The 26,969-nt window shown below is 33.3% G+C and overlaps 2 protein-coding genes and 1 long non-coding RNA gene across 4 annotated transcripts; 2 read left to right on the top strand and 1 right to left on the bottom strand.

Moving 5' to 3' along the window:
- The first annotated feature begins 2,880 nt into the window (after window positions 1–2,880).
- On the top strand, window positions 2,881–8,515 carry LOC129876697 (uncharacterized). The gene is made up of 2 exons (XR_008763400.1): window positions 2,881–3,132; window positions 5,744–8,515. It is a non-coding gene; the product is annotated as an uncharacterized LOC129876697 (long non-coding RNA).
- Window positions 8,516–14,888: 6,373 nt separating this feature from the next.
- Window positions 14,889–23,306, top strand: LOC129880688 (ethanolamine-phosphate cytidylyltransferase-like). Of its 2 annotated transcripts, none has more exons than XM_055954844.1 (10): window positions 14,889–14,990; window positions 15,963–16,399; window positions 17,664–17,899; window positions 18,506–18,678; window positions 19,661–19,732; window positions 20,212–20,279; window positions 20,659–20,779; window positions 21,686–21,751; window positions 21,867–21,989; window positions 23,007–23,306. In XM_055954844.1, the coding sequence occupies exons 2-10, from the start codon at window positions 16,047–16,049 to the stop codon at window positions 23,076–23,078; spliced, it is 1,284 nt and encodes a 427-aa protein (XP_055810819.1). In that variant the 5' UTR covers window positions 14,889–14,990; window positions 15,963–16,046; the 3' UTR covers window positions 23,079–23,306. The 2 variants fall into 2 exon arrangements, with proteins under 2 accessions (XP_055810819.1, XP_055810818.1); XM_055954843.1 differs by having other exon boundaries at window positions 14,921–15,126.
- Window positions 23,307–23,661: 355 nt separating this feature from the next.
- LOC129880687 (uncharacterized) lies at window positions 23,662–26,718 on the bottom strand. Its single transcript, XM_055954842.1, has 3 exons — window positions 26,289–26,718; window positions 25,271–25,523; window positions 23,662–24,297 (listed from the first exon to the last, which is right to left on the bottom strand). The coding sequence occupies exons 1-3, from the start codon at window positions 26,394–26,396 to the stop codon at window positions 23,954–23,956; spliced, it is 705 nt and encodes a 234-aa protein (XP_055810817.1). The 5' UTR covers window positions 26,397–26,718; the 3' UTR covers window positions 23,662–23,953.
- Between the last annotated feature and the right edge of the window lie 251 nt (window positions 26,719–26,969).

Here is a 26,969-nt window from a genome sequence, read left to right as displayed (position 1 = left end):
CTTCTAATATTTTGTAAGCACTGGATGCTTTTAACTTGTTGCATCACTATATATACTAATACCATCATTTTTAAGGTTATTCAATCCTTTTCGGTCACTATCTTGACATTAGAGATAGCCAAAAGTGCTTTGGAGTTCATTGCAAAAGCAAGGGGAAAACAGGGGACCCTTTTCTGAGGTCTCTATCTCGTGAGATCCCACCTTGATGGGGTAATTCCCACTTTGGAGGGATATTCCTGTTGGTGCAGGATTTGTCGAGATAGTAGCTTCAGGGAATTCTCTTATGCATTCTTCTTGTCTCCTATTCCCCCTTAGACTACCCAGGTTGAACTCAACCCCACTGACTCCCTTTACTATTAGAATTTTGACGTAGACTATCCCAAAGTTGAACCCAACACTAACATAGAGGATCATTGCTCCTCTTAGAACTAAGGGCATTAAGATAACAATGCATCATTAAAAACAACTAGATGATCATTAGTTGATCATCTATGTATTCTCGTCGTCTCTAAGGCAAGATACTAATTGGAACCTTCTTGATTCCAATTTCCTTACTTGTGTTACTTCAACTATGACAAAGGCATCCAGTTTATGTCGTTGAGATACAAATTGGAACCCAGAGATACCAATTGGACTCAACCCATACTACAAACGACAGACCTCACGAATAAGAGACAATAAATGGGATTACTTCATAAAATGATTCATAGTTTCCTGAAGATTAGATGTGGACATCAGCATACCAATCTACAAGAGTCTATTCCACACTTGATCTTGCACTGGGAGATAGGTAACCGAGCTTTGATACCAAATTGTTATAAGCCAACCCACCGAGTCGTATAGGCACCCACTATACACACTAAGTAGGAGAACCCTTATATAAAACAATTGTGGAATTTAAAACAAACTTAAATAATTAACTAAAATTTCTAAAGAGGCTATATTAATGATCCGTTTACTCAATTATAGAAAATACCCCAAGTATACTAGTCTAAACAGGTACAAGAGCTACTAACAGTAGAAATAAAATAAATACCAATGACCCAGTTTCCACCAAGATAAGGGGAAAATAAAAGCTGTTGGAGGATCGCCTTCGTCTTCACCTACGAGACATAATTGACCCTACAACCAGACTATGCTAAGTGGCATAGCAAGAGTATTATCAGTACAAACAACACGTACTGGTAGACATCATCGTTCAATCTCATACCCACCTCATAATATATGAACAGAAAAGTATGAGATATCATAATACTTAGATTTCCTCAATTTAGCCACCCCAGCCCAATAAGTGCACACATTATTCTCACCCTTAGGGTATTTGCCACTCTAAATAATATGATTCCACTACCACCCTAGTCACAACTTAAAACCTGTGGGTTAGGAACCCACCTTACTATTATTTCATCACCTCAATAGTCCCCACCTAGAAACTTTAACCGTTCAATGATTACGCCTAACCCTTACTAGTTGGTCTAATTGTCTCACAGTATAAAGCATAGCCGTCTCACCACCATACTCTCCAACTCACCTGAGTTCTAGATAGCCACTATCCCTACCTCAGTTATTCATAAAAATCACCATTTTAACACTCTCTGGCAACTAAAAACCTCAACTTCTAAGTGTATAAATATAGAATATGATTATACCGTATAGACCACATTCAGGACTAACAGGGCCCATCTTCTTACCCACAACTAGGTGTATTTATGATCATAATTATTTATATTCAGCACACCTCAACTCAATAAATCATGTCCTCTTAAGGGACCATCCACACACACATACTTGGCTCTCTCAGGGGACCCAATCCAATTATATCTGTGTTAGAACGTGACACCCGATCTAAAAATATATCAGAACTTGACATCTAATTCAAATATGTGTCGTAATATGATACCCAATTTAAAAATATGTCAAAACATGACATTCAATCTAAACATACCATATTTACAATTACATTCAGTATTCACAGCATTTATATCACCAAGAATAAGTTCATCACAAAATAGGCCATTAATTGCTCATTTATATAAGGACTAACCTGTTACCCTTATCTGTACACGTTTTGGCATATCATAAGTAACTCAATTACATATTTAAAACAATTCAAGAACAATCAACGTCCACAATACCAAACCTTACAGGTCTAACCTCAAATTTTACTACTGTTACTTTTCTGTACAAGATTATATGCCCTATATAGATTAACCAGCTGCACTTAAAAATATCACAATCAATAACTTGTCAATGCACTACAGCACCTTTCTACCCAGGTCACATTCGAATTTGACCGAATCACAACCGAATATTTGCCCGTAACCCATGACCCACACCTTAGTATATGAATTCTCATTAATTTTTATTTTATGTTATACAATAGGTATAGGTTTACTACTCAGAAAAGAGAAGCCTAGCCTACCTGGGCTTCAAGCATTTGTGGAGAGATAACATTGCTGAAATCAGTGATTTCAGGTGTTCTACAGGCAACACCAGATTAAATTCCACGAGTTGAAGCCTTCCAAAAGCTGAGATTCCCTCCCCTTCTCTTCTTCATTCAAGAGCAGCCTTTTCGGAGGGTTTTTGCAGAAACCCTTGCCTCTAACCTCGATTGAGAAGAAGTGGGGAAATAAGAAAATTTGGGACTTAAGTTCTATCCCATGACTTTCCGCTCTGGCGGCCTTATTCCTGCTCTAGCGGCGGCGCCCCGGCGAGACCATCCTGCTCTGGTGGGGTGATGGGACTCAATCAAGCCAAATTCTTGTTACTTTTTTTAATCAAAATTAAGGACGGTTTAGATCATTACAGTATTCCAATTTTCTGTGACAACACAAATGCTGTGAACATGGCAAAAAACTCTATCCAATATAAATGAAACAAGCATATCGATGTGAGACATCACTTCCTTAGGGACTGTGTTGAGAAGGGGTGAATTAAGATAATGAACTATGGAACTGACAACCAAATAGCTAATATCTTCACTAAATCTCTTGGAAATAAAGCATTTGAAAGAAATAGGCTGGCATTAGGGATGATAAACCAAATTTAACAAAGATTACAGGATAGAGATTTGCAGATTTCATTTTCTTGCAAAAAGACTACGGGAACAAGTTGCATGACCAGGTCCTTCAGGTATGCACATCCCTCTCAAAAATTATTTAAATCATATACAAAATTATCATTGTCTTGTGTCTGAGAACCCGATTCCTTTAGTCCATCCTAAACCCTATAAAAAGAAAAGCGAGAAAATCAAATGACTGCACTTTAAATGATTACTCTACTTCTCAAATAACTCGCAAACCGTCACTTCAAAACTATCAAATAAAACTCTTTCCCATACGAAACCCTTCATGTTCCCCTTCAAAACAAAACCCTCATATTTTCACATCTCCCACAGATTCAACCAAAATCCAAAACTCAGAACTTTCTCTCTTACTTTATCAACCAAAAAGTTTCAACAATAATGGCTTTCTCACAAAAAATTATACCACTCGTCGATTATTCTGATGACGAAGAGTATGAACCAACTCAGGGGGAACAACTCTCTCACTCTTTCTCACCTACACTTCCATTTTATATGCCAAGATCTCAAAAAAATAATCCTTTATCACCACTACACTCTCCCACACCGCAGAAATCCAACTTTCTCAACTATTGTTATTCTCCAAAAACAATCAAGCTAAGACTCGAGTTATTCTTCTTATGTGTATAGGCCAAAATCCAATGAATTCTAATTTTATATATATATTAAGATCAATTCCTAAGAATTTGAATTATATTTGAGGTGAATTGGGGTCATAAGGAACCTCTAGTACTAAATCGAGTTGAAATATCCTTTACCGATTGAGTTTCCGTATAAGATCATCAAATTAAATATCTACTTGTCTTATTTTTAACGCCTCCAAGTTTGCCTCATTTGGAGTTCGGAGTAAAAAATTATGACCATTTTACTAAAGACGCTCCATCCTGGCAAAAGTCCGCGATGGCTCCGCGATGTAGAGAGGATGTGAACTCCACTGCCTAAGCCGAATGATGCCTCCTTTATTTTTTTAAGGGTATTTTTATCCTATAACCCTTTGGGGAGTTATTTCAATATCTCTAATCATGTAGAAATCAGTTTTCCTCATTAAAAACCCTCTCATTCACTCCTAAACTTTAACGCTCAAGAATTTTCAAGAAAACATCAAGTTAGGGTTCTTTTTAAAGATTCTTCAATAAGGTAAGTCCTTCTTCATAGATTTCAAGATTTTCAAACCAAACTTCTTCATCTATTCATGAATCTCTAAGAGATATCTTAAATTCCAAACATAAGGTTTCCAAGAAAACAAATCCAAGAATTTCAAAAAAGTGCCTCTTGATTGTTCTTCTTCAAGTAAAGATTTTTCATCAAGATTTGTGGAGCTTTTAAAGTATGTAAGGCTACCCATATTATGGATTGAGTCCATCCACGTGTCCTACATCTTCAGTTTTCTTAGTTGAGATTAGTTTCAAAGTTCCATGAATCGAGTTCTTGAATTATCTATCATTCCTATTGAGTTCGTATATAAATTTTCTTGTGTTATTGTACATGTATTATGATATTATTTGATGAGTTTCTTGAATTGGGTCTTGTTGAGAGTGTGGGTTCGTGTTTATATCCATATGAACCCTAATTGAGATTTTATTGTATTATGCATTGACAGAGTTTAAAAGAACGAGTTGTGAACGTCTTGCATTAAATATTTTATGCATTTATTTTGAGTTAAAGAATAACAAGTGTCATCTTTGATTGAGAAAGAGTTTGAGCATGAGTTAAGAAATTCCCTGAGTAGTATCTTGAACATAAGTATTTTGAGTATAAACGAGTTGAACATTATTACATTAAGACATCAATTTTGAGATTGAGTTGAGAAGTTAAATTATCTATTGTTTGGATCATTTTCGTCATCTACTTATTTATTCTAATATTCTTGTCTGACCTTTTTCTATGCTTTTATTGAGCCGAGGGTCTTTCGGAAACAGCCGTCCTACATTGGTAGGAGTCAGGTCTGCGTACACTCTACCCTCCCCAGACCCCACGATGTGGGATTCCACTGGGTTGTTGTTGTTGTTGTTGTATTTTAAATGCATTCACTGAGTTGAGATTATACCTATTTTAAAGAGAAAAGATGAGTTGAGGAGTTAATTTATGCTTTAAATGCATTCTTTGAGTTGACATGAGTTGAGTCTTGAGTTAAAGTCCTAAAGAGACTAAATGAGTAAATTGAGTAAATTTTCTCACTTATTGTATTATGAGCATAATAGAATATTTTCGGAGTAATATTGAGCACCGATATGGGGTGAGCCCATAAACTACGTAGCCAGCATAAGATAGAGGCCAAGCCTCTATTGTCCCAAAATAGGACTTTTATATTGTATCCATGAGTTTGAGGGCCCTTTGCCCTAGCAAGATATTGGACGACTACGGCAATGTCAGTTTTAAGCATTATATCATAACTGGTTCATAAGTGATGATTGTCGATTAGAGAAACTCCTTAAGAGTAAAATATTATATGTGTATATACTGAGTTGCATCTTTTATTGCATATAATTTAAAGCATTTGTATTGTTTTACTTCATGCTTTATTGAGTTGAATTATTTCAGAGTGAGTCCCATGAGTTAAGTTGAGTTGAGTGTCTTTGAGTAAAGTTTCCTTTCAGCTATATTACATACTCATACATTCTATGTACTGACTCAATTTGCATGCATCATTTTATGATACAGATACAGTATTAGAGATCATCAACAGGCGCACCATTAAGGATCTACTTCTCCAGTTTTTGTGAGACCTCTTTGCATTCGAAGGATCTCCTTTCTTTCCAATCATTCCTTTATTATTCAGTAGTTCTTTGAGGTATCCGTGGACTTGTATCGGTACCTTCTTATGAGTCACTTAGAGGTTTTATAGACAGAGTAGAATTGAGTAGAAGGATTCTTTCAGAATCTATTTTTTTAAACCATAATCTTATTATTGAGTTTATGACATTGAGTATATTATACTTTGAGTATTTTAAATCTATTATTTTCTTATTTATGAAGATGTTTTAAATGTCCACTTGAGTTAATTATCTATTGAGTCGAGTCTTCCGCTGAGTGCTTGAATGAGTGATCAGATCAAGTGGTTCGCTTAGGGCAGTAATGGTCTCCAAGTGCCAGCCACACCTAGGGTATCCTATTAGAGCGTGACAACACTCCTGGTTATCTGAAGACCTCGAGACAAACATCCCTCTTCAGAATACTTCAAAACCCTCTTCGCCTACTGATATTGAGATTGATAATGATGCGGATATAGCTCTAAACCCTATATGTACAAATATTATGACTGTTCCAATCCCTGGCACCCAAAAGAAGCATGCCCTCAAACCACTGGCGAAAACACTACCAAAACCCTCTCCGTCTCTCCCTCTAAGAATTCCCTTTACCAGAAAAAAGGTGGCTGAAGCCTAATTGGTAGCAGAAAAAAGGAGGGCTCGCATAGCCGGAGGAAAAAGAAGATAGGAGATAATGATGAGCCAATTGAAGAAGATGAAGAAGAAGAAGTTTGTACTCCTCAAGTTGGTAGAAACAAGAATTATGAGAGATTCCCTCACCTTGGACCACATGCGTACTATGCCACTCAGACTTTTCTGAAGGGAAAGGTTCTGAACGATGAGGTAATGTCTAATCCTTTTATTGTGCGAATGGTAGATAGGTTATTTTTTCAGGGATGGGAGCATATGTTTAGGGTTTTTTGTCATGTGATGTATAAAGAGGAGGTGGTTAAGTTTTATGCGAATTTGAAAATATTTGATGAATTAGTAGTAAGTAGTAAAGTTAGAGGAGTTGAAATGGTGTTTGATGTTGTTAAGTTGGGTGAAATCTTGGGTATTCCTTCACAAGGGCTGGAGTAATATGTCTGGAAACATGATAATGACTGTATGTTAACTAGTAAATTCACTAAAGGGAAAGAAAAGAGGGTGCCTAGGAAAGTTCTAAAAGAAGAAATATGTCCTGACCATAAATTATTATTTGAAATTGTCAATAAAGAAATCTTATTGGGGGCGGAGGGAGGGGGGAAGACACGAGGCCAGTATTAGGGACATGGGGATAATGAATGCTTTGAATTTGAATGATAAGATCAACTTTCCCGCATTGATGATCAAGCATATGGGCAGAGTTATCTCTCATAAAATTGGGTCACATGGACTTGCGTATGGGTTTCTCCCTACTGATGCATTCAAAAGCTTTGGGATATCACTTGGAAAGGGGACTATGGGTACTAGAAATGACAGGATCACACCTTTTACTTTGGAGGAGTGTGATTGTGTTTCAGCTCCCTTGTCTAAGAAAAAGATTCCATCCCCATGACCTAATCTTTGCTGGAATTACACGATGCTCTCAGAGTGATTACACAGTTGAAGGAAGAAAATGCTGATTTAAGGGAGTGCTTGACAGCCTCACAGGCTCAGGTGTATGCCCTCAAGACTAAGATGATTGATCTGCAGGCTAAGCATGTACAAAATATTCAGTCATTGATGAATCTTCTTTCAAATCCCAAGTCCTCTTCCTGATCCTTCCTAGCCTTCCCAAGATGTTTCCTTGCTTCTCTCTCTTTTGTTTCCTTATCCTGGTTCTCAATATTAGACATTGTTACAAGTTTTTGTGTATTTTTTAACTGTTTTTTGATTGGGGTCTTAGTAATGGCTTAAATTGTGTATATGTGATGTAGATTGACTACTCTAAGTTCTTATGTTTTGATTGCTTGGTAAAATGGTACTGTCTTTCTTTGATTTCTATTTCTTTCACTGGTTATTATTCTTGTTTTTTTATGATGTCAAAAGGGAGAAGATAGATAGATATACACATTTGTGCTGAGTTGTTGATACAATTGCAGGTTTTGACAAAAATAGAATACGTAAAGTGTATAGGTTTGTCATCATCAAAAAGGAGGAAATTGAAGAGTGAAGAGGAGTAGTCACGTGGAATTTACAGGTTTTGATGAGACAAAGTTTATTTTTGATAATTCTAGTTGAACAAGGAAAAGAGTATAAATGAGCAATGCAAACCAACTAGGAAAAGGGAAGCTTACGTTACTGCAGCAACCATGTCCAAGTAGGAGTTCACTTCGAAATTCTAGTTCAAATAAGATTCAAGATTCTTGAGTCTATATAAACCATTGAAGGCCATACAGAGAACAGACACATACACGAATAGAGAGCAGCTTGAAGAAAGGCAATACGCATTGTTCAAGAGTTATTTGTGAGACAGGATAAAAGCTAGGTTATATTGTTTTATTTTTGAGTGTTTGCTGCCAGGAGTGAGTTTGACTTCTTGTATTAGATAGGAATAGTTGAAACAATTCTAGTGAATTATTTGTGTGTTTAGGTACTTGAGTGAGTTCCTTTGATTATTAGTTGTAATCATAAAACTTTGAGTTGTAAAGATAATAGAAGGTGTGATTGTTACTCCTCTAGCGAGGAGGTTTTCCACTAAAAGATCTTTGTGTTTTTATTACTATTTTGTCATTTAAACGTAAACTTAAGAACATAGTTCCTAAGGTAGTTGAAGGTATCAATTCTCTTCATCTTTATCTAAAGTCATGTTCTCAGTAAGATAAAGTTGTGTCATTCCTATGTAATTACTTTTCTCCAATACTTTTCGCCCTATCTCTACCTATTCTAATATCCACTTTATCCAACCTCTCACCTCTCCTTGTTGCAACATTTATATTTTTCCTCGTTATATGCTCAAATAATAATAATAATAATAATAATAATAATGAATGCAACAATGGAAAATAATATCAATTAAATTTGTCCTAGTTCAAAAGAGTGAATATGACAACATTTGCACATACATATAAATGTGCTAATTTCTATTGTGTGCAGGTCAAGTGGCCAACATGTCCATCGGTTTGTGTGTATCATACTGAAAAATTAAAAAAATTACAAATGGGATAACATGATGGAAGGAGAATCCAATGGGGTTGTCCCAGCTGGTACACCACTCATGTCTCATGGCACCTCTCTGTTAATTTGATTTTAGATTCAGAATTTTTTTTAAATGTTCAATTATATACATTAAGAAGAATTTTAATTTTATATGAATAGCATAACTTTTATCCGAAGGAAATGCAAATGAATTCTTTATTCCTATCTAATTCCGCTCCTGTTTGCATCTATATATTTTTCCATTGGAGACTTTTCCAAAATATAAGGCTCAAGTACACAATGCATTTACATCTACGTAATTATATATATGTAGTTTACATTAATAAAGCCAATAATAAATAAGCAGCAGCAGCAGTAAAAATCTTTCATTAAAAAATTAATATAATATTTGAATTTGAATTTAAGTGAAATTTGAGTTAGAGTAGAGTTCTAGTTTCTTAACCTTTCTTATACATTCTCCTACAATTATATATAATATTAAGCTTTTTTCTCTTTTTTTTTGTTATTGATCATTAATTATATATAGGTTTGAATTGAAGTAAGTAATTTGTTTTGTTCTTATTTTGCTTGTTTTTTTTTTGATAACCTTTTATCAAAAATTTTAGTCAAGCATTTTTGCTTTTTAAATGCTAACTTTCGTTATTATTTTTATATTATTATTTTATTAAAATAAGTGTTCATGCATTTTTTGTATGTGTGTGATGATCTATTTATTTAATCAGGTGTTGTAGGAGATTTTGAATGAAGACAAGAAAATTGAGAAATTGGTAATTCAATAACGTTTGTTCACGTGAAAATTTTTCTTATTTATTACCTTTTGACCTATTTAAGGTATTTTTTATAACATTTACATAACCGATTTCTATCTATTTTATTGATTAACACTAAAAATTTTATAGTCTATTCTACCCACACGTTGCACATGTAAGTAGTTTTTTTAAAAACTGAATTAATATGAGTGAAGTGTTTTAAAAAATATATTTAATAGTATATAATTTGAAATTATATAATAAGTCTGTATTTAAATTCAGACTCTTTGAATTTTGATAATCTTATCAGATATACAGATCATTTTGAAACTTACCACTAATTTCAATTTATATTTGAGTTACATATTTGTAATAGATATTGAGTTGGTTAGAATTTTCCTAAAATTATAAAGAAAAAAAAAGTAAGTTCCTCAATTTATGAGAAAAATAGTGTAGTTATCTCCAAAATAATGAATTCAATGAGCATTTAAATATAAAAATTTAAGTAACTTAAATTTAAACTCAATAGTTTATATATTGAAATAAAAAAATAAGAAAACTCAACTATTTATTTCGTGTAACACACACACAAAAAGAAAAACATTCAAAGTCAAACTAGCAAAAATTAATTAACATATAGTAAAAAAAATATACTTAAAGATAAAGGGTGGGGGGGGAGAGATAATACTTTAAAAATATAATGAAGTAATTAGATAAAATATATATATATATATATATATATATATATATATATATATATATATATATATATATATTATTGACCATAAATTTTAAATTGAAAAGATATGAATAACAAAATAAAAATTCAAACAATTTAGAAATTCAGGAGTAAACAAAATAACTAAATTTTTGATTTATATTAATAAGAAGAGAAATTAATAATTAAAACATGATTCGTTGTCTCTATTCATATAGATTTATTATGGGGAATAAGGGGTGGATGATGAGGTGGGACATTAGGAGAGGGAGCATTTAACATGTTCGAACAAGATATCACAATTAAAAAAAATTAAAAAAAATATTTTTATATTATCTGTGCATCGCACAAATACGTATACTAATTATATATATATGTAGTTTACATTAATAAAGCCAACTTTCATTTCACCACAATGTTTATTTATAACATAAAATATTATATATTTATTGTAAATCATATATCAATTTTGTGAAAAAATGTATAATAATCTATATAAAAAAACTATACTTACTTTTACATTGATATACAATATTATATAACAAATTGGTTTCGTCTCCTGGGAAATTTAACCAATTAAATTTCATTAAAATGGTTTAATAACATCACCAAATGGCTCAAAATCTTCATCGATAAAATAGCTTCAAATTTTAATTATAACTTCAGAATGATATCTCCAATAAACCTCAATCATCAATTTATTAAAATTTCAACAAATCACAAATTCATTTATGAGTTTTTTTTTTTTTTAAAAAAAAAAAAAACAACAACAATAAAGCTTTTAATTTGTACTCTAATTCACCCAAATCACAAAAATTTCAACAAATCACTCATTTTTATTCTAAATTTGGACCAAATGATAAGTTAAAAATCTCAATTTCTTTGAGAAGAAGAAATTAGAGAACTAAAAAAAAATATAATGTGAAGAATGATGATTCTCTCACATGCTATCTAGATGATGTGAAGAACCACTAGAAGATAAAGAAATCAAAAGAGAATTAGTCTCTCTCACTTTTATCTGGTTGACATTGACCCCCTTTCAGAAAAGAAATACAGTTTTTATTGTCCTAATTTATGCAAAGTTATTAAGGAGTTAATTTTTTTTTATGATTATTATTATTATTATTTGAATCATTAGCTCTATTGATTTATTGTATTTTTGGTATAATTTTTAAATATATAAATTTATCATAATATATGTTATGTCAGAAAAAGACGGTTTAAAAGTAATTTCAACTTTATAGAGAAAAAAATCAATTTTAAAAAAGAGGAGTCGCCACTTAATTTTTTAAAGAAATTAAGAAAACTTAATTTAAAAGACCCTAACAGATTTAAGTCTTAAAAATTCAAAGAAAAAGGTATGAGGTTCTTATTTCCACTTTGAGAAGGTGTTAAGCATTCAAAGTGGCTGCTAACGCGCGATTATCCGACAATTTGAAAATTATTTGACTAACTTTTAAAAATATCAATTTAAAAGGAAATGAAGACTTTAAAATTAAAAAAAAAATAATCAAACTTAAACATTGAAAATAATATACATGTATAAAAAAAAAGTAAAGTTTACCAAATACCTAAGTAAAGGTAGAAAATCATCTAAAGAGTAAATTAACATGAATTGATTTATCTTTATGGGAATCTAATTAAGTTAAAACAAATTAAAATTAATATCTAAGCAAGCATAAATAACACAAGTGAATAAATTATTACAACCCGAATTAATATAAATAAATAATAAATAACACATGAAAATATTGTCCGACACTTAGTTTCTGTACGCCTGAACTAAGCTGTTGGGTCATCTGCGTTTTGGGCTTTAAGCACAATTTCACTATATATCGCAGTTGTATATACACTGTATATCAGTGTATACAGTCACCTCCATGTATATCAATCGGTTTGTGTTACAACACCTGTAAAGACACTCAGTAAATGTGTTAATAATGAATAAATAATAATAATAATAATAATAATAATAATAATAATAATAATACAAAAATAAATCTCGTCTTATTAACATGGGAGGCCTTGAAAATCGACGGTAATTTCTTCATCGGCCAATTTCAATTTGTAATATATAATATGCAATGTAAACTTAAACTAAAATTTTCGTCTTTTAAAATGGAGGGGCCTCGAAAACCGACGAAGAAATTTTTTCATTGGCCAATTTTAACTTACCAAAATATAATATATATTCACGGTTGATTTAAATAAAAATTTAAGGGGTAAACAATCTCCTAAATACAAAACAATAAGCAAAGTGGGTCAACCCAAAATTAGTCATAGCAAAAAAATATACATATATCATTAATGGTAGGACAACAACCATAATAATAATTTAAAACCCTTTAAGAAATAATCTAACAATATGAAAAGTAATAGCAATAAGTATAAAAAAACAAGAACAAACAATGATACAATAAAAATGCCGAACAAAATGACCCAAATAAAAATAGTAAATAAAAAAAACTTAACGGAGAATTATGAATAATGATCGGAGAACATGAAAATACAGAAAATAATGTCCAGAGTTTGAACCCCTCCGTCCAGATCTGAAACAGAACAAAATATACGTGGAAATGCAACAAAACATAGCAACAAGAACAACAAATCATAAAACAAAGTGAAGCAACATTTATGTCTAGTTATATTTGAGAGTGAAAGCTTAAACCTCACAAAAAATGAAGTGTGTTTGGCTAGAAGAGGATTTTGGTGGTTTGGTGGTTGTTGGTTGATTTTAATGGAGAAATGTGAAGGAGAGGGATAAAAGTAGTGAAGAAGAGTTAAAATTGGTGTTATTTATAGTGAGAGTGAGGGAGAGAGTAGAGAAGAAGAATAAATATTATGGGTGTTTTTTTTTAAGGAAGAATTAGATATGAGAGAAAAAGAGTTTGAAAATAGTTGTATAGGTGTAGAAAATTATAGTGTATAGGTGTTGGACTTTTATTTTAGTTGTTTATGAGTGTGGTTTATTAGGAAGAATAAGAGAGGAGAGAGAGAGTTTGAAAATGATTATATAGGTGTAGAAAATTGTAGTGTATAGGTGTTGGACTTTTGTGGTAGTTGTTGATGAGTGTGTTTTTTTAGGAAGAATAAGAGAGGAGAGAGAGAGAGTTTGAAAATAGTTATATATGTGTAGAAAATTGTGTGTGACTAGTGGGGTAGGTAAAATTGTGGAAAAATTTGTGTAATTAGTGGGGTAGGTAAAATTATGTGGAAAATTTGTATGATTAGTGGGGTAGGTATAATTGTGTGGATAATTTGTGTGATTAGTGGGGTATGTGTAATTGTGGGGTAAATTTGTGTGATTAGTGGGGTAGGTATAATTGTGGAAAAAATTTAATATTTATATGTATTTTAATATATTCTTGACTGTGCTAAAAATACTAAAATGAATATGAACAAATATAACAAATGGCATGTAAAAATGCAAATTAACGAACTATGATAAAAAAATAACTATAACTAAAATTTTAAAAAAATAAACTGGTAAAATCCTCATCTAAGGATAATTATCGATAAAATTGATTTAAAATTGTAAAAGTGCACTTTTGAACTATTTAACAAAATAAAAATTAAAAATATTAATTTTACAAAAGTCAGACCAAAATTGGGTGTCAACAATATATATAGACAATCTATATCCAAGTTTGTAATACAAAAATATTTTATTTCATACTCCAAACCTCTTAATATAAATTGGAACAAAAGAAGTATTAGTGTCGATTGAGAACATCTTCCAACATAAAATAAAAACATGGATCAAGATATTTATAAGTAGAAATAAAGTTAGAATTTTGAATATATAAGTACTAAATTCTAAAAATGAAAGTTATTAGTTTTTTAATAAATTATTTATATATATTAAATATTTTTTAAAAATATAAATATAAAATTTGCATCAAGTTATTAAATTTTGCTGAATTCATAAACAAAATACTAGCTAAGTCCCTTTTTTATATAAAAAAAAACTTGCAATAAATTGTAAAGAAAATGATTTTTGTTGACATTTTATGTATAAATTGTCAAGCCGGACTATTTCTTTCATTAATTGATAAGTCATACTCATACATTCAACATATGGCAATAGTTCTAAGAAAATGACATGAATCTGACAGTTCTACACTGAACACCAAATTACTTCATTGATAACGACTAATCAAAATTGATTTTTTATTATCATGAAAGATTATGTCGGTATGTTAAGTGTTGAGTAATTTCATATTTGAATGGCAGGCAGAACATTACCTTGATTATCACGTTATTTTAAGTGTTGAGCAATTTCATATTTGAATAACAGGCAGAGCATTATCTTGATTATCACGTTATTTTGTTATTGTTATTATTATTTTTTTAATGTAAGTTATGCAATATTTTCCTTATTAGTTTTTATAATTATTATATTATTATTTCTTACTTAATTTTAATGCACTTGAACGAGTGAAAATAATATCTTTATGTTATTTTTATTAAAATGAGATATGAAATATGGAATCTGACATATGCGGGAAAAACAAAAATAGTTGGTGATATTTATGAATGAGGTTCGAGAATAAAGGGGTGAGAAATACAAAAAGGTGAAGATTCTGATCCGACAAATTCCTCCTTTTTCTTCTGCAGAATTATAGATTTCTGTTGTGTTAACCTCAATTGCACCATACCAAAACCGATTTCCCTCACTTTTCTTCAACTTCTCCACTTTCCCACCTTCAGGTTCTTCTTTATTTCCACCCCACCATTTTTTTTATTAAAAAGATTGATTTTTTTATTGTTATTTTGGAAGTTCTTGATTTGCATACGTTCATTTCCTGATTTCATGTCTCTGTGATTTGTGTTAGTTGTTTTAAATTCAATATATTTCTTGATCTTCATGCAACACCCAGATCTTATTTCTTGATTTGTCAGAATATTTGTTTTGTTTCATGTGTTTGGGTTGGTGTTTGTGCATATTGAACCTTTTTTCTGCCAAAAGAATGGCTTTTTAGGTTTGCTGAATATAGATTTAATGACAGTGAAATTACAGTGATACATGGTCCAATCCAAAAAGGGATAGATCTTCCTCTGGTTGCTGTATATGCTTATTCATGTTCGTGATTTCTGTTTAATTTTGGATTGTTGTACCAATAAAGTTGCCATCTTTTGCATACTGATGAACCCCATTTGTGTTATTTGGTCCTTTCTGGAATTGTATATTGATTTGCACCTGACTGTAGTTAAGATTTGGTTTTCTTGAATTTAGATTGAAATGGGATTATATTGAGCATGAAACTTACTTTGTTTGGTGTTTGTTGTGCCTGTTTATTAGATGTTCTTGTTTATATTCAACTTGGATTGTTATAGCAATAGAGTTTTTGTATCTTTTTGGTACTTATCCCCCAACATATGAGATTTGGTCCTTTTCATTAATTGGCTATTCCATCTCATTTGATCCTCTTGACCAGCATATCTTACTGTTGTTAGATGTTATTTTTCTGATTTCAGATTGAAGTGAGGATTATTGTGATCAGGCTTTATTTCTACAACTTACATTTGTTCGTTTGGTTATACAGTTGTTGCTCTTTAGTGCAGGGCCTCTTTTCCTCTCTTACAGAAGAGGTCCACAAGGACCCTGACAAGTTAGAGGGAGGAGGCCAATGGATTTTGAAAGCAATAACTGGATTGGGGAAAGGCTGTGTTACTACCCCAGGCTTTTTGGTGGAGTCATGCTAACTGCAGCCTTGCTCGGGGTGTCTACTAGCTATTTAACAGGGATCAGTGTTCCTACTCTACCCCACCTTTTACCCAATCTAAGTATCTTTCCTAAAACGAAGCGTGGGAAGAAGCGCATTCGTGTTTATATGGATGGGTGTTTTGACCTGATGCATTATGGTCATGCAAATGCCATAAGACAAGCAAAAGAATTAGGAGACGAGTTAATAGTTGGAGTTGTTAGTGATGAAGAAATTGTAGCTAATAAGGGTCCACCAGTTTTATGCATGGAAGAAAGGTACAAGTTTGATTAGTTGCGCCATCTTTCATTGATTGGATTTTATATTTGTTTCTCTTATCTGCAAAATATTTTGTACAGATAAAAAGTAGTTTAGTGTATTACATTCTGCTTGATGCCTGATTTACTCGAGTGGTGCCATAGAAAGCTGTACTTTTTCATGTCTACCTTAGGAACGTTAGCTTCACCTATATGTGTTACATGAATGTTTAAAATCTAATGACACAGTGGACTAGAGAAGATACACTGTAGTCTTTTTCTTCCTTCTCCACCCTGCCTAAGTAGGATAGGTGAAGAACAAATCTAGTCTGAAAAAGGAAGGTTGGGTTTGGTTGCTAAAGTTGTTTTGATAAAATGCAATAAGGATTATAAAATGCACGAGCGAGTACAGTTCTTAAAAGAGATCTTAGTAAAGATGGTATTGTTTTGGGCAATCCATATTTTATGTAGGATGACAGCCTATAGCCATGTTGATAGCGATTTGTTATCAAGATTAAGGTATATTAAATAGATGCACTAATTCAAGTCCTCATTAACTATCCATGTAAAGTATCTTGATTATAAATGATATTTTTCAAGATTCCAATTACTTGAGTGAAAATGATAGCTGAACATTGTTAAATAATATCAAAACTAACAACGGTTGTCGTTGTTTCCTGCATTCATCCAGTGGTTAATTTGCCTTGTCTGCTGGTCCTTTGGCAAAGGCAGCAACTGAGACAGTATTTAGTCTATGAGTTGCAAATCATCTTCGATATTAGCAATGGATCTTTCTTCATAAAAAAGTAGTAGTAAATCCTCTTTGAGATCCCATCGCACGTGCAGTTTATCCCAGCACCATCTCTGGGCTGAAGGTGTAACTGTGGAAAACTATCTGATTAGGTTAATAGGTCTCTTGTCCACTTCAGGACATAAGTTGATCAATGACTTATTATCAGCACTGTCCTTCAAAGTTTGACCTTGAATCTTGATTAGCCTAAGAAAGTTTTTGACATGAAGTCGATTATGGAGAAGAAACTTCTTGAAGGAAATTTCTCCCTTCAATTTATGCCTATAGGCTCTTTCATGTTCTCTGTGTGTAAATGTGAATGTCTTTTAGTTCTTGGAAGGTCAAATATAAATTAGCATTCCCTTTAATTACTTGACAAAGAATTTAGCGCTACTTATTTATGTCTGTGTTATGTGATACCATTTTGTTTCATCAATTCAGCTGTTTCAGTTTTTCCTGACCCTCACATGCCATCTAATTTAAGATGCTTTGCAGACTCGCCCTTATTAGTGGGTTGAAGTGGGTGGATGGAGTAATTGCCAATGCTCCTTATGCAATTACTGAAGATTTCATGAACTGTCTGTTTACTGAGCATAAGATTGATTACATTATACACGGTGATGATCCCTGTCTACTTCCCAATGGAACTGATGCTTATGCCCTAGCAAAGCAAGCTGGTCGTTACAAGCAGATTAAACGCACTGAAGGTGTCTCCAGCACAGATATTGTAGGTACTATATCTCTTCTATTCTGGTTCAGTTTTAAGATTTGATGTGTAAGCACATCATGCAATCTATTATGCTAATATAGCTAAAAAATTCCATAAATATGCCTCGTGTTTGCAGTTGAACTGATTTTTAATAAGATTGTGTTCTGTATAAAATGAACCTTCCACCACCTCAGATCGTTTAATTGCAAACTCTTGCCACTCCCGCCCATAGCTTTACTTTGGGCATACATATGTAATTAATAATGTAGAGAGGCCATTAATCTTCCATTTTTCGTCCCTCTTCTTCTTCTTCTTCCCCTGGCCTCTTTTGATGGTTTTTTTGGCTATCCATGATTCTGCTATATATTAGACTGTTTGTCATGTGCCAAAGTTGTGTATATAGCTGATAATATCACAAGACTTGTGTATGATAGTGTTTTTTCAGAAAGGAGAAAATTTTCTATAGTCAAATTATTTTCCCAAGACCAGAAATGAAATGAAATTAAAGAGATTGTTCAGTAAACATCCTGGAAAACAGTGAATAAAAGGAAATGTTTCCTGGAACAACATACTAAGAGCGATGAGTATGTTTTTGTTTTCTCATGGATTTTACAATCATGTTTTGCAGGAAGGATTCTTTCATCTGCTAGAAGTTTTTCTCAAGAATGCTCCAATTCGTCTCTCCCTGGCAAAGATGATAATATGAACCATGTACATGCTGAGGAAAAAATGTCGAAGATCAATCACATATCTAGTTTTCTGCCCACATCTAGACGGATTGTGCAATTTTCGAATGGAAAGGTACCACAAGCTGTACTCTACTTATTTGTGAGGCCTCATGCCAGATGTATATTGTTCCTTTTTCTATTTGAATTTTCAATGTGAACATTATGAGTATCAATTGAAGACTACTCAACTTTAGAATTAGAATTTTGTTGGAGCCATTACGTCTGAATCTACACTTCACAGTGCTAAATCATACAGCTTTTGTAAATCTTACCCCAGAACAGTTTTGAAATTATAGGTTCAAATTAGTGATTATCACACACACACACACGGAGACAGATATATCTTACTTTGTGTCTAAACTTGGGGAGTTTGGAAAATAAACCAAATGAAGAAAGAACAAAAAAAGAAAAAAGTACCCCCGGCTCAATTCTAGAAAAAGAAAGAAATAACAAGACAGACCTGGAATTTGAACCACTGATTACATTTGTAGAGGTGACCCCCATAATTATTTCACCACAGGACACTTGAGCTGGAGTGCACACATATACTTCTAACAAATCTTGTAAAACTATAGCATTGCTATACATGGTCTAGGCGGAGGAGCATGTATTCACGTGAACCTATACTCCTCCTGTCCTCCACCTAGATACGCCCCTGCAGATGCTAGCAAAATTTTATGATAAATCCCTCATGGAGTTGATGAATCAGAAAACATACAGTTAACTTGGCTAGTACTTACTAGGGAGTTTGCTGAGAGATAATATATCCTCTATTCTTAGGGAAAAAGAAAATTTTGTTCGATTGTGGGAAACTTGTATGAATAACTTGACGATGTACCTCATTCATATGTGATATCCTATGATTGAATCATGCTTGAGTAAATGAATTCACGCTTTTGAAGTTGGAACAACAAATATGGTGATAAAGTTAATTCCCATTAGCTCATGGTGATTTACAGAAAACCCTAAGTCTCACTTATCTTTTCTCGTTGGAGTCATTCTGTTTTTTTTCTCCTAGAGCCTTAAAAGTAAATATTCTCCTTTTTTATTCTTAGGGGCCTGGGCCAAATGCTCGAGTTGTGTATATTGATGGTGCATTCGATCTTTTTCATGCTGGCCATGTGGAGGTAAATCTCTAATTTACGATTTTGGAATTAGTCAAGCTTTATTATGTATATATAGTGCAATCATATGTGTGACTTTCACCTATATTAATGTCTGTGATATTGTTAATCTGGATGATTTATGAACTTTCTGTGAAGTTAGCTTCCTTCTACATGCACGCTAATGCTAAGGCTCACGGTGACGATGCAGTATTCGTCATTATCCTTAATGATGTTGAGAATCGAATAGTATTTTATATTAATTGTAATAAATACTTTTGAACCGTCAAAGCTCATTATAATGGTAGACTTGATATCCAAACTATTGGATGTTTTTGTTTTGCCTTTTATACATGCTATACTTAATCTTCAATTCTAGTCCTTACCTGACTTTAGTGTCTTTCATTTTTTTATTGTGCTCTGTAGTTCATTAATATAGTGTCTTCTGATTCAGCATCAGTATACAATTTTACGAGTAAGATACTATTTTTAACCCATCTCAGATTCTTCGAAGTGCCAGACAGCTTGGAGATTTTATCTTAGTTGGAGTTTACACTGACGAGACTATCAGGTATATTTATGGTAGTAGTACTTTTCTATGCTTGGTTTGATATGTTGCTTTCCAATAACATCCTTCCAGTGACAACCCTGATTTTATTTGTCAATGGACAAACTGCACTGTCAATTGAAAGGCTCTAAGATCACATCCTTAATGAACCCTTATTTAGTAATTAACATTAGAATTACAAAATAATTCTCATTTTCATGTTATCATGATAAGCTGAATGTGTGATTGTCTCTGTATTTTCACTTGCATTTTGAGATACCATGGTTTCGTAATGACTTTCTAAAATTTTCTCACTGTACTCCTTCAGAACCTGTGGTTATCTTATTTAACAAACTTTTTATGAGTACGAAGATAGAGAATTAACTAATTTTACTTCCTGCAGTGAACTTCGTGGACAACAGTATCCACTTATGAATCTTCATGAGCGAAGTCTTAGTGTACTTGCCTGCCGCTATGTTGATGAGGTCATTATTGGTGCCCCTTGGGAAGTGACCCAGGATATGGTTAGCTTGCTTCGACCTTTTAGACGTGTTCTTTCTCTCTTATTTCTACTTTCTGTAGATTTGCCTACTTAATTGTATTTATTGTATATCCAAAAGATAAAGCAAAAATGCTGCTTTTCTTGTCCCTTTTTTCTTTCTTTTTAAAAGAAATTTCTTCTGCATTTGTTGATTTTGTATTGATGAAAAAGAAGTATCATTCACCTGTGTGTCCTTGACACTTTGCCCTGATACATAAGTATTATAGTTCTCCCTGGAAAAGGGGTTCTTTTGGAAGGCAAAACAGACATTTCGGCAAATAAATTTCTGCGCCAGGGTATAAAATGTTCCACACCTTGGATTTTGTCGCAAATTGACAGAAATGAAAATGGCTAAGGTTTCATAAGGTGATAATTTAAGGATTATGGAAACAATTGATGTTTGGCTAGTTGTTAAACATCCCAACATTCAACATTCTCATGTAGGTGAGGATTATCGATGGCCCATTAGATTGGTGGACCCAATGACTTGGGACTTCATGCTCTCCCTTTAATTGTATACTAGCGAATTCTTCAATATATTGTGAAATCATATTTATCTTATAGAACTGTGTAATGATCGGTCCAAGATTCACAGTTCATCACCATGAAAAATGTGCTGCTATAACTGAGAGTCTAATGCGCTACGATTTGTAGGTCATTAATAGTGCTTGAAACATTCACCTAAACACTTAAAATTCATCAAGAAGAGTGGCTTCTTGCCATTCTTCCACAAGAGCGTTTTGTTATAACAAGCTACTCCTTTTGTTTAGAAATCAATTGTTCATTTATCTCTCATTCTTCTCTTAAACCTGCAAAGGAGAAAGAAAGTGATCTGCATTTCTTATTGGTCACTAATGTATTTTACTTTTTTCTATTTGCCATGGACTAGGTAACGACTTTCAATATTTCTGTGGTTGTACATGGGACAGTTTCTGAAAGGAACTCTTCTACAGGAGTAAGTATATGCAAATTTTGGTTGTTGCACAGTGACATCTTCTGTTTTATCGCCAAAAAATAAAAAAGAACAAATATTAGAAGCATGTTCCTGAGTAAAATATTGGCTGCTGCAGGAAAAAAATGATCCCTATGCAGTTCCTAAAAGCATGGGAATCTTCCGAGTAATTGAGAGCCCTAAAGATATTACAACGACTTCAGTTGCTCAAAGGATCATTGCCAACCACGAGATATATGTGGTAAGTGGCACTTATTCATTTGCTTCTTAGTCCGTAGATTATACAGCATTTAGCTGTTTGAGGATGTACACACATGCCACTTGTAGAGAGAAAACGATGGGAAGAGATAGACTTCTAAAGAAGCATTATTTGGATTGACTACCATGCCCAACAGTATCAAATTTCTAAATATGATTTAGATACTTTGGTGGGTAAAAATTTAGCATTGTGTTCTCCACTTCTGGTGTGACCTAGTTCATAAAGTGTCAGTTGACTCGGAAAGTCAAAAGCATTGGTGGTCAGAAGAAATAGTAGCTTCACAAAGTAGTGTATAAATTTCCTAAGATGTAACATGCCGTCTAGAGGCCCTTAGGATCCTCCATTACCTCACCTGACTGACCACCACAGAGAATCCTAACTACAGGAGTTTTAGTTGTGCAATACAATACCTTAAGAATCCAGTAATTTACTGTAGGAATCTTTAGTTATGCGAGATGTGACAGTTGAAAATTAAGGGGTTCTAACCTCCTTTCATGGGTTACATGTAAATTAAGTCCATAAACCATTAATTGCATATTCTCTTATGTCTAGGTTTAAAAGCCCATGTATGACTCCGTTTGCCTCATAGACTGACTTGCATTCCCATGAAATGCTCACATCTCTATATATAGTCAATTGTAAAGCTACAAAGACCATATTATCAATTTCCTCTCATCAGATTAAAGTATTTTTTGGAATTTATGTTTGAAATATGATTCGTGCACATTGAATTTCTCCACTTTCTATTCAATGCATGTTGATATTCTGTTTTCTCCGTTAGTACACAGAGTCTTCCCACCCCGATCATTCTTGCAGACTGCCAACCTCAACTTGCCCTGTTCTGTTCTGTTCTGAAGAAGAACGTTGCATGTCAAGATTTTATTACATCCTTTGCTCTAGCATCCTCATTTTCTTATCATTTTTAGTGTTTGCAATTAAATTTTGCTTTATCATGGTAAATTGGAGTTTGGCAGTAACGCGCCTTGTTGAGTTGTGCAGAAAAGGAACACAAAAAAAGAAGCAAGCGAGAAGAAGTACTATGCAGAGAAGCAGTATGTTTCAGGCGATTAAGTTAACAGTCTCCACTATGCCTCTTGTGGCTGACTTGTAACTTGGGCGAAGCTGCTCTTTTTTCAAGGTAGCTCGTCTTGTATTTGTATTTGAAATATGTACGTTCGAGGAGAGGTTTGCAAGATATAAGAAGAAAATTCATAGTCACAAGATGTAGATTTTTATTTATTTTTTTATTTGTTGATTTCCTAATCTCAGATCCATATTGATTCTTGTAAGTTAAAAGCACTGTTGTTCTGTTCTTATTCTATAGTTATTTAACTGTAATTACAGTTGGGGGTATATTGTTTCTTACCTTTGGTAAACTGAAAGTAATGTGGTCTTTTGATTAAGAGGGACTTTTGCCTTTAAAATTAAGCCGTTTGGAAATGATTTAAAATTAAAATTTTGTTTGTATTTTTGTTCTCATAAACATGAAAATTCCACAAAATTAAATCAGATTATATAATTAAGATATCAAAATACCCATGCTAAGTAGTAACTAGTTGTCTTTTTTCCTTCGTTAACTACTATATGAGTCGAACAAATTTTGTTCCCCAAGTGACTATTCCAGAATCTCTCTCAGTATAAGCAAAATAGGCATAGCAACAAAGGAAAAATCATATCCAAGACATGGAGAATAATTTGCATTTTCATCTCAGAGCTGAGATATTAGAATTAGAAAACTATTAAGCAGCTCTTCGCTCCAAATTTAGAGGCCATGATAGCTGACTTTAAAACAACGGCCTCCGGATCTTTGACCAAGAAAAAATTCAATCAGCATTCTACTACATTTATCTACTATTTACTTCCTCCTCCTTCCATACCTAACCGATGGACACCCATGGAGAGTTCTAATAATATCCAATATTATAACATCCTAATCCTTTTGCCAATTACTGGTACCAGGGAATAGGTGTCGATGTGTTCGGAGGCAGCTGAGTTGTCATCATACAATGCTGTTGTTGCCAATGATGCAAACCTTCATTTACACTAACTGCACCAGCATTCACACTGCTATCTTCAACATCCATAGCTACTCCCTCTGTATCTTCAGCATCCATCATATCTGAAATGTCAGGTTGAACAAGGACTCCAGCTTCTTCTGCACAAGGAAGTTGAGATGGAACCCAGGGAACAACAGCTAGACACTCCTGCGCAGAACTAGAGTCCTCCTGTGGAGTTCCTTCATTGTCAGCTAGTCGAAATGCATTTGCTCGGTTATCCCAGAAGACTTGGCCTGCACAACATACAGAGACTGATTCTGAGCCTTGAAGCATTATCAAATCAATTAGGATTTCAGCAGAATATATTTTCTCAGCTAAATAACCGTAAATGGGAAAGAGAAAATAGATTAGCAGATCATATTATCGATAATAGAAACTAGAGCAAAGCTACCCTTTCTGGCCTAAAGTATATTTTTTTCACCTAGGTAATACACTAAAAACACCAACGTCTAATCAAACCAAGGAATCGACGACCGCAACCAGCTTCTGTGTCTTTGCCCATGGATCGTATTAGGCTCAGTCAAAATGTTCTCAATCAAATCCTCACCTTAAGCAACATCAGCATCACATCGATTTTCTCTAAAAAGATAAACCAATAACTGGATCTGTAGAAGCCAAAACAATACATACAGGATTCTAATGTTCCTTAAGTTCAGCTCCATGATCAGTTCATTAAGAAAACAAGTTATACAAAGAGAACAGGGATTTCTAACTTCTTTCACCAATAAATTAGTCAAAAAGAAAGACTGAGCTACTTGACCTCCACTTGCATTGACAAGTGTCATTCTAGAAAGTACCTAAAGTTTGCCTTAGCATTCCAAGCTGGCTTACATATTAACTGCAACTCTAATCAGCTCATCCTGAACTGATGTATTGCCAATTTACCCTTAGTCACATCAGCAGAACTGATAGATTCAAGGCCACATTTTCCCTCTCGTAACCTTTCTCCCAAATTTGGACAGAGCTTCACTATTATTTTCCAAGCTGTGGAACTTAACAGGTTATCAAAACAGGAAACACACCACCACGGCACCACCAATTCGATACTACATACATCCTGTTGATCTCAAGGTAATTTAAACCATATTAATATAACCTAAAAACACCACATAAATAAAGCTTTGCATTCAATGTTTTCAACAAAACTACCAAACAACCTCATATAAACTAAATTAACAACTAAAAGTACAGGGACCAGAGACTTACTTTTGAAACCATTAATAAATTGGGGATACATTTTAACAGAGAAATTAGAAGGGGAATGCACATGAGGTGTGTTCATAGGCTTGAAAAGAACAATTGCCCTCTCTTCATTCTCGGGCACACTTGGCAGTTCTTCAATTACTAGACCCCTATTTACTGCATTGCTTCCGAAGCTTTGATAAGTAGCTGCTTGCTCAAAATCTATAGGAATCTCTGGTTCTTCAACCTCTTCTATTATGGGAGGCAAATCTGCATCCTAAACGTAAGAGTAAATAGAAAACATCACTAACAAACACAGGCAATTTCTTCAAAAACAAACTGAATGTGGCGATAGTAATTTTAGAACATTCTATGATTCATCCTCAGTTCTGCCAACAAACAGGGATATAAATTAAGTTGAAACGAAACAACTACACCTCAATCCCAACTTAGTTGGAGTCAACTATAGCAATCCTCTCTATCCATTCTGCTCTTAAGTTGAAACAACAAAAAACACCCATAACTACGCTTCACTCCATAGTGTTATTTACGTGTAGCTTTGACATACCATGTGTGTTTACAAATTCACTAAAGAAGAACAGATAATTGATTTCGAACCCAGTAAATGAAAGTAGTTGTGGTAGAATCTCGAACCCACATAGTTAAAAAGGGCAGTCCAATGCACAAGCGGACCGCTTATACGTGGTAGCCGAGGAAGGATTATACCACAAGGGTTTATTGTACACAATTTAACCTGTTTGTTTCCAAAGTTGGAACATGTGACCTACCAGTTGCACCCAGGCTCCATATAGTAAAAATCCAATAGTCCGTCTCAATCTATACTAAATCCTCTATATGCATTCTACTCTATTTAAAGTTCATACAATTCCAATACTTGAATAAATTAAGTTCAACCTCCATTAGTTAAAACAAAAAAGTTACAACACTTGATAAAATAACAAAACAATCATACTAATCACTACCTTCAACATCAATTTCATAAACTTGCAGGAAAAAAAAACAGAAGAATTTGGAGGTTTACCAGTCGACGCATTTTTCTGGCGGGAAGGGAAAGTGAAAAATCAGAGAATTCATCATTAACATCTTCCAAATCCTTCCTCTTCATCTTCAATGAATAGTATGTATCCATATTCCTCTTTTAACAACAGCGTCCAAACAAACCCTAAAAATCTCTGAGATGAATTTATACAAATTTGTACTAGGTCCTTCTCAATTGATCAAAGCTGCAACCAGAATGTTAGTTAGGTAGAGAATTGTAGAGCTCGGTTATGGAAGTGAATGAAAGAAGAATGAGTTTGGGAATTTCAGTTATAGTGAGAATAATGGAAGCTTGTAGCTTCTTCTCTCCGAGTCTAGATTTTTCCGGAACTTTGGTGCACATAGAGAGAGAGAGAAACTGGGCCTAACTTCACTCGGGTCAGGGCCCCACACTAGCCCTCCTAATTATGGATTAATCCCAAAATATGGCTATTTCGAAGGGTTGGGTATATAAAAATAATATTAAATAGAATATATGAGAAATGATGATATTAATTAATAATGTTGGTATTAATTTGTTAATATTAGTTTATAAATGAAAAGAATATAAAAATGGTTATAAAATAAAAGTAAGTGACAAATTAAATTAACAAGCAGAGAGAAGAGAGAGAGAACAAATAGAACTGTATGTTCTTATTTTATTTCCATGTTACTCAATTGCCAT

The sequence above is a fragment of the Solanum dulcamara genome, chromosome 2, assembly GCF_947179165.1.
Source record: "Solanum dulcamara chromosome 2, daSolDulc1.2, whole genome shotgun sequence".
NCBI lineage: Eukaryota > Viridiplantae > Streptophyta > Magnoliopsida > Solanales > Solanaceae > Solanum > Solanum dulcamara.
Note: the sequence above shows the minus strand (reverse complement) of the source record. Positions and strands in the feature narration are given on the sequence as shown.

Excerpts from the sequence above, each read along its gene's own strand:
- LOC129880687 (XM_055954842.1), bottom strand. The coding sequence starts at position 26,396 with ATGGATACATACTATTCATTGAAGATGAAGAGGAAGGATTTGGAAGAT. Across the intron at positions 25,524-26,288 it reads CCAGAAAAATGCGTCGACTG|GATGCAGATTTGCCTCCCAT; the intron begins GTAAACCTCCAA and ends TCTTACGTTTAG. Across the intron at positions 24,298-25,270 it reads ATTTATTAATGGTTTCAAAA|GCCAAGTCTTCTGGGATAAC; the intron begins GTAAGTCTCTGG and ends TATGTTGTGCAG.
- LOC129880688 (XM_055954844.1), top strand. The coding sequence starts at position 16,047 with ATGGATTTTGAAAGCAATAACTGGATTGGGGAAAGGCTGTGTTACTAC. Across the intron at positions 19,733-20,211 it reads TTCATGCTGGCCATGTGGAG|ATTCTTCGAAGTGCCAGACA; the intron begins GTAAATCTCTAA and ends AACCCATCTCAG. Across the intron at positions 21,990-23,006 it reads CCAACCACGAGATATATGTG|AAAAGGAACACAAAAAAAGA; the intron begins GTAAGTGGCACT and ends TGAGTTGTGCAG.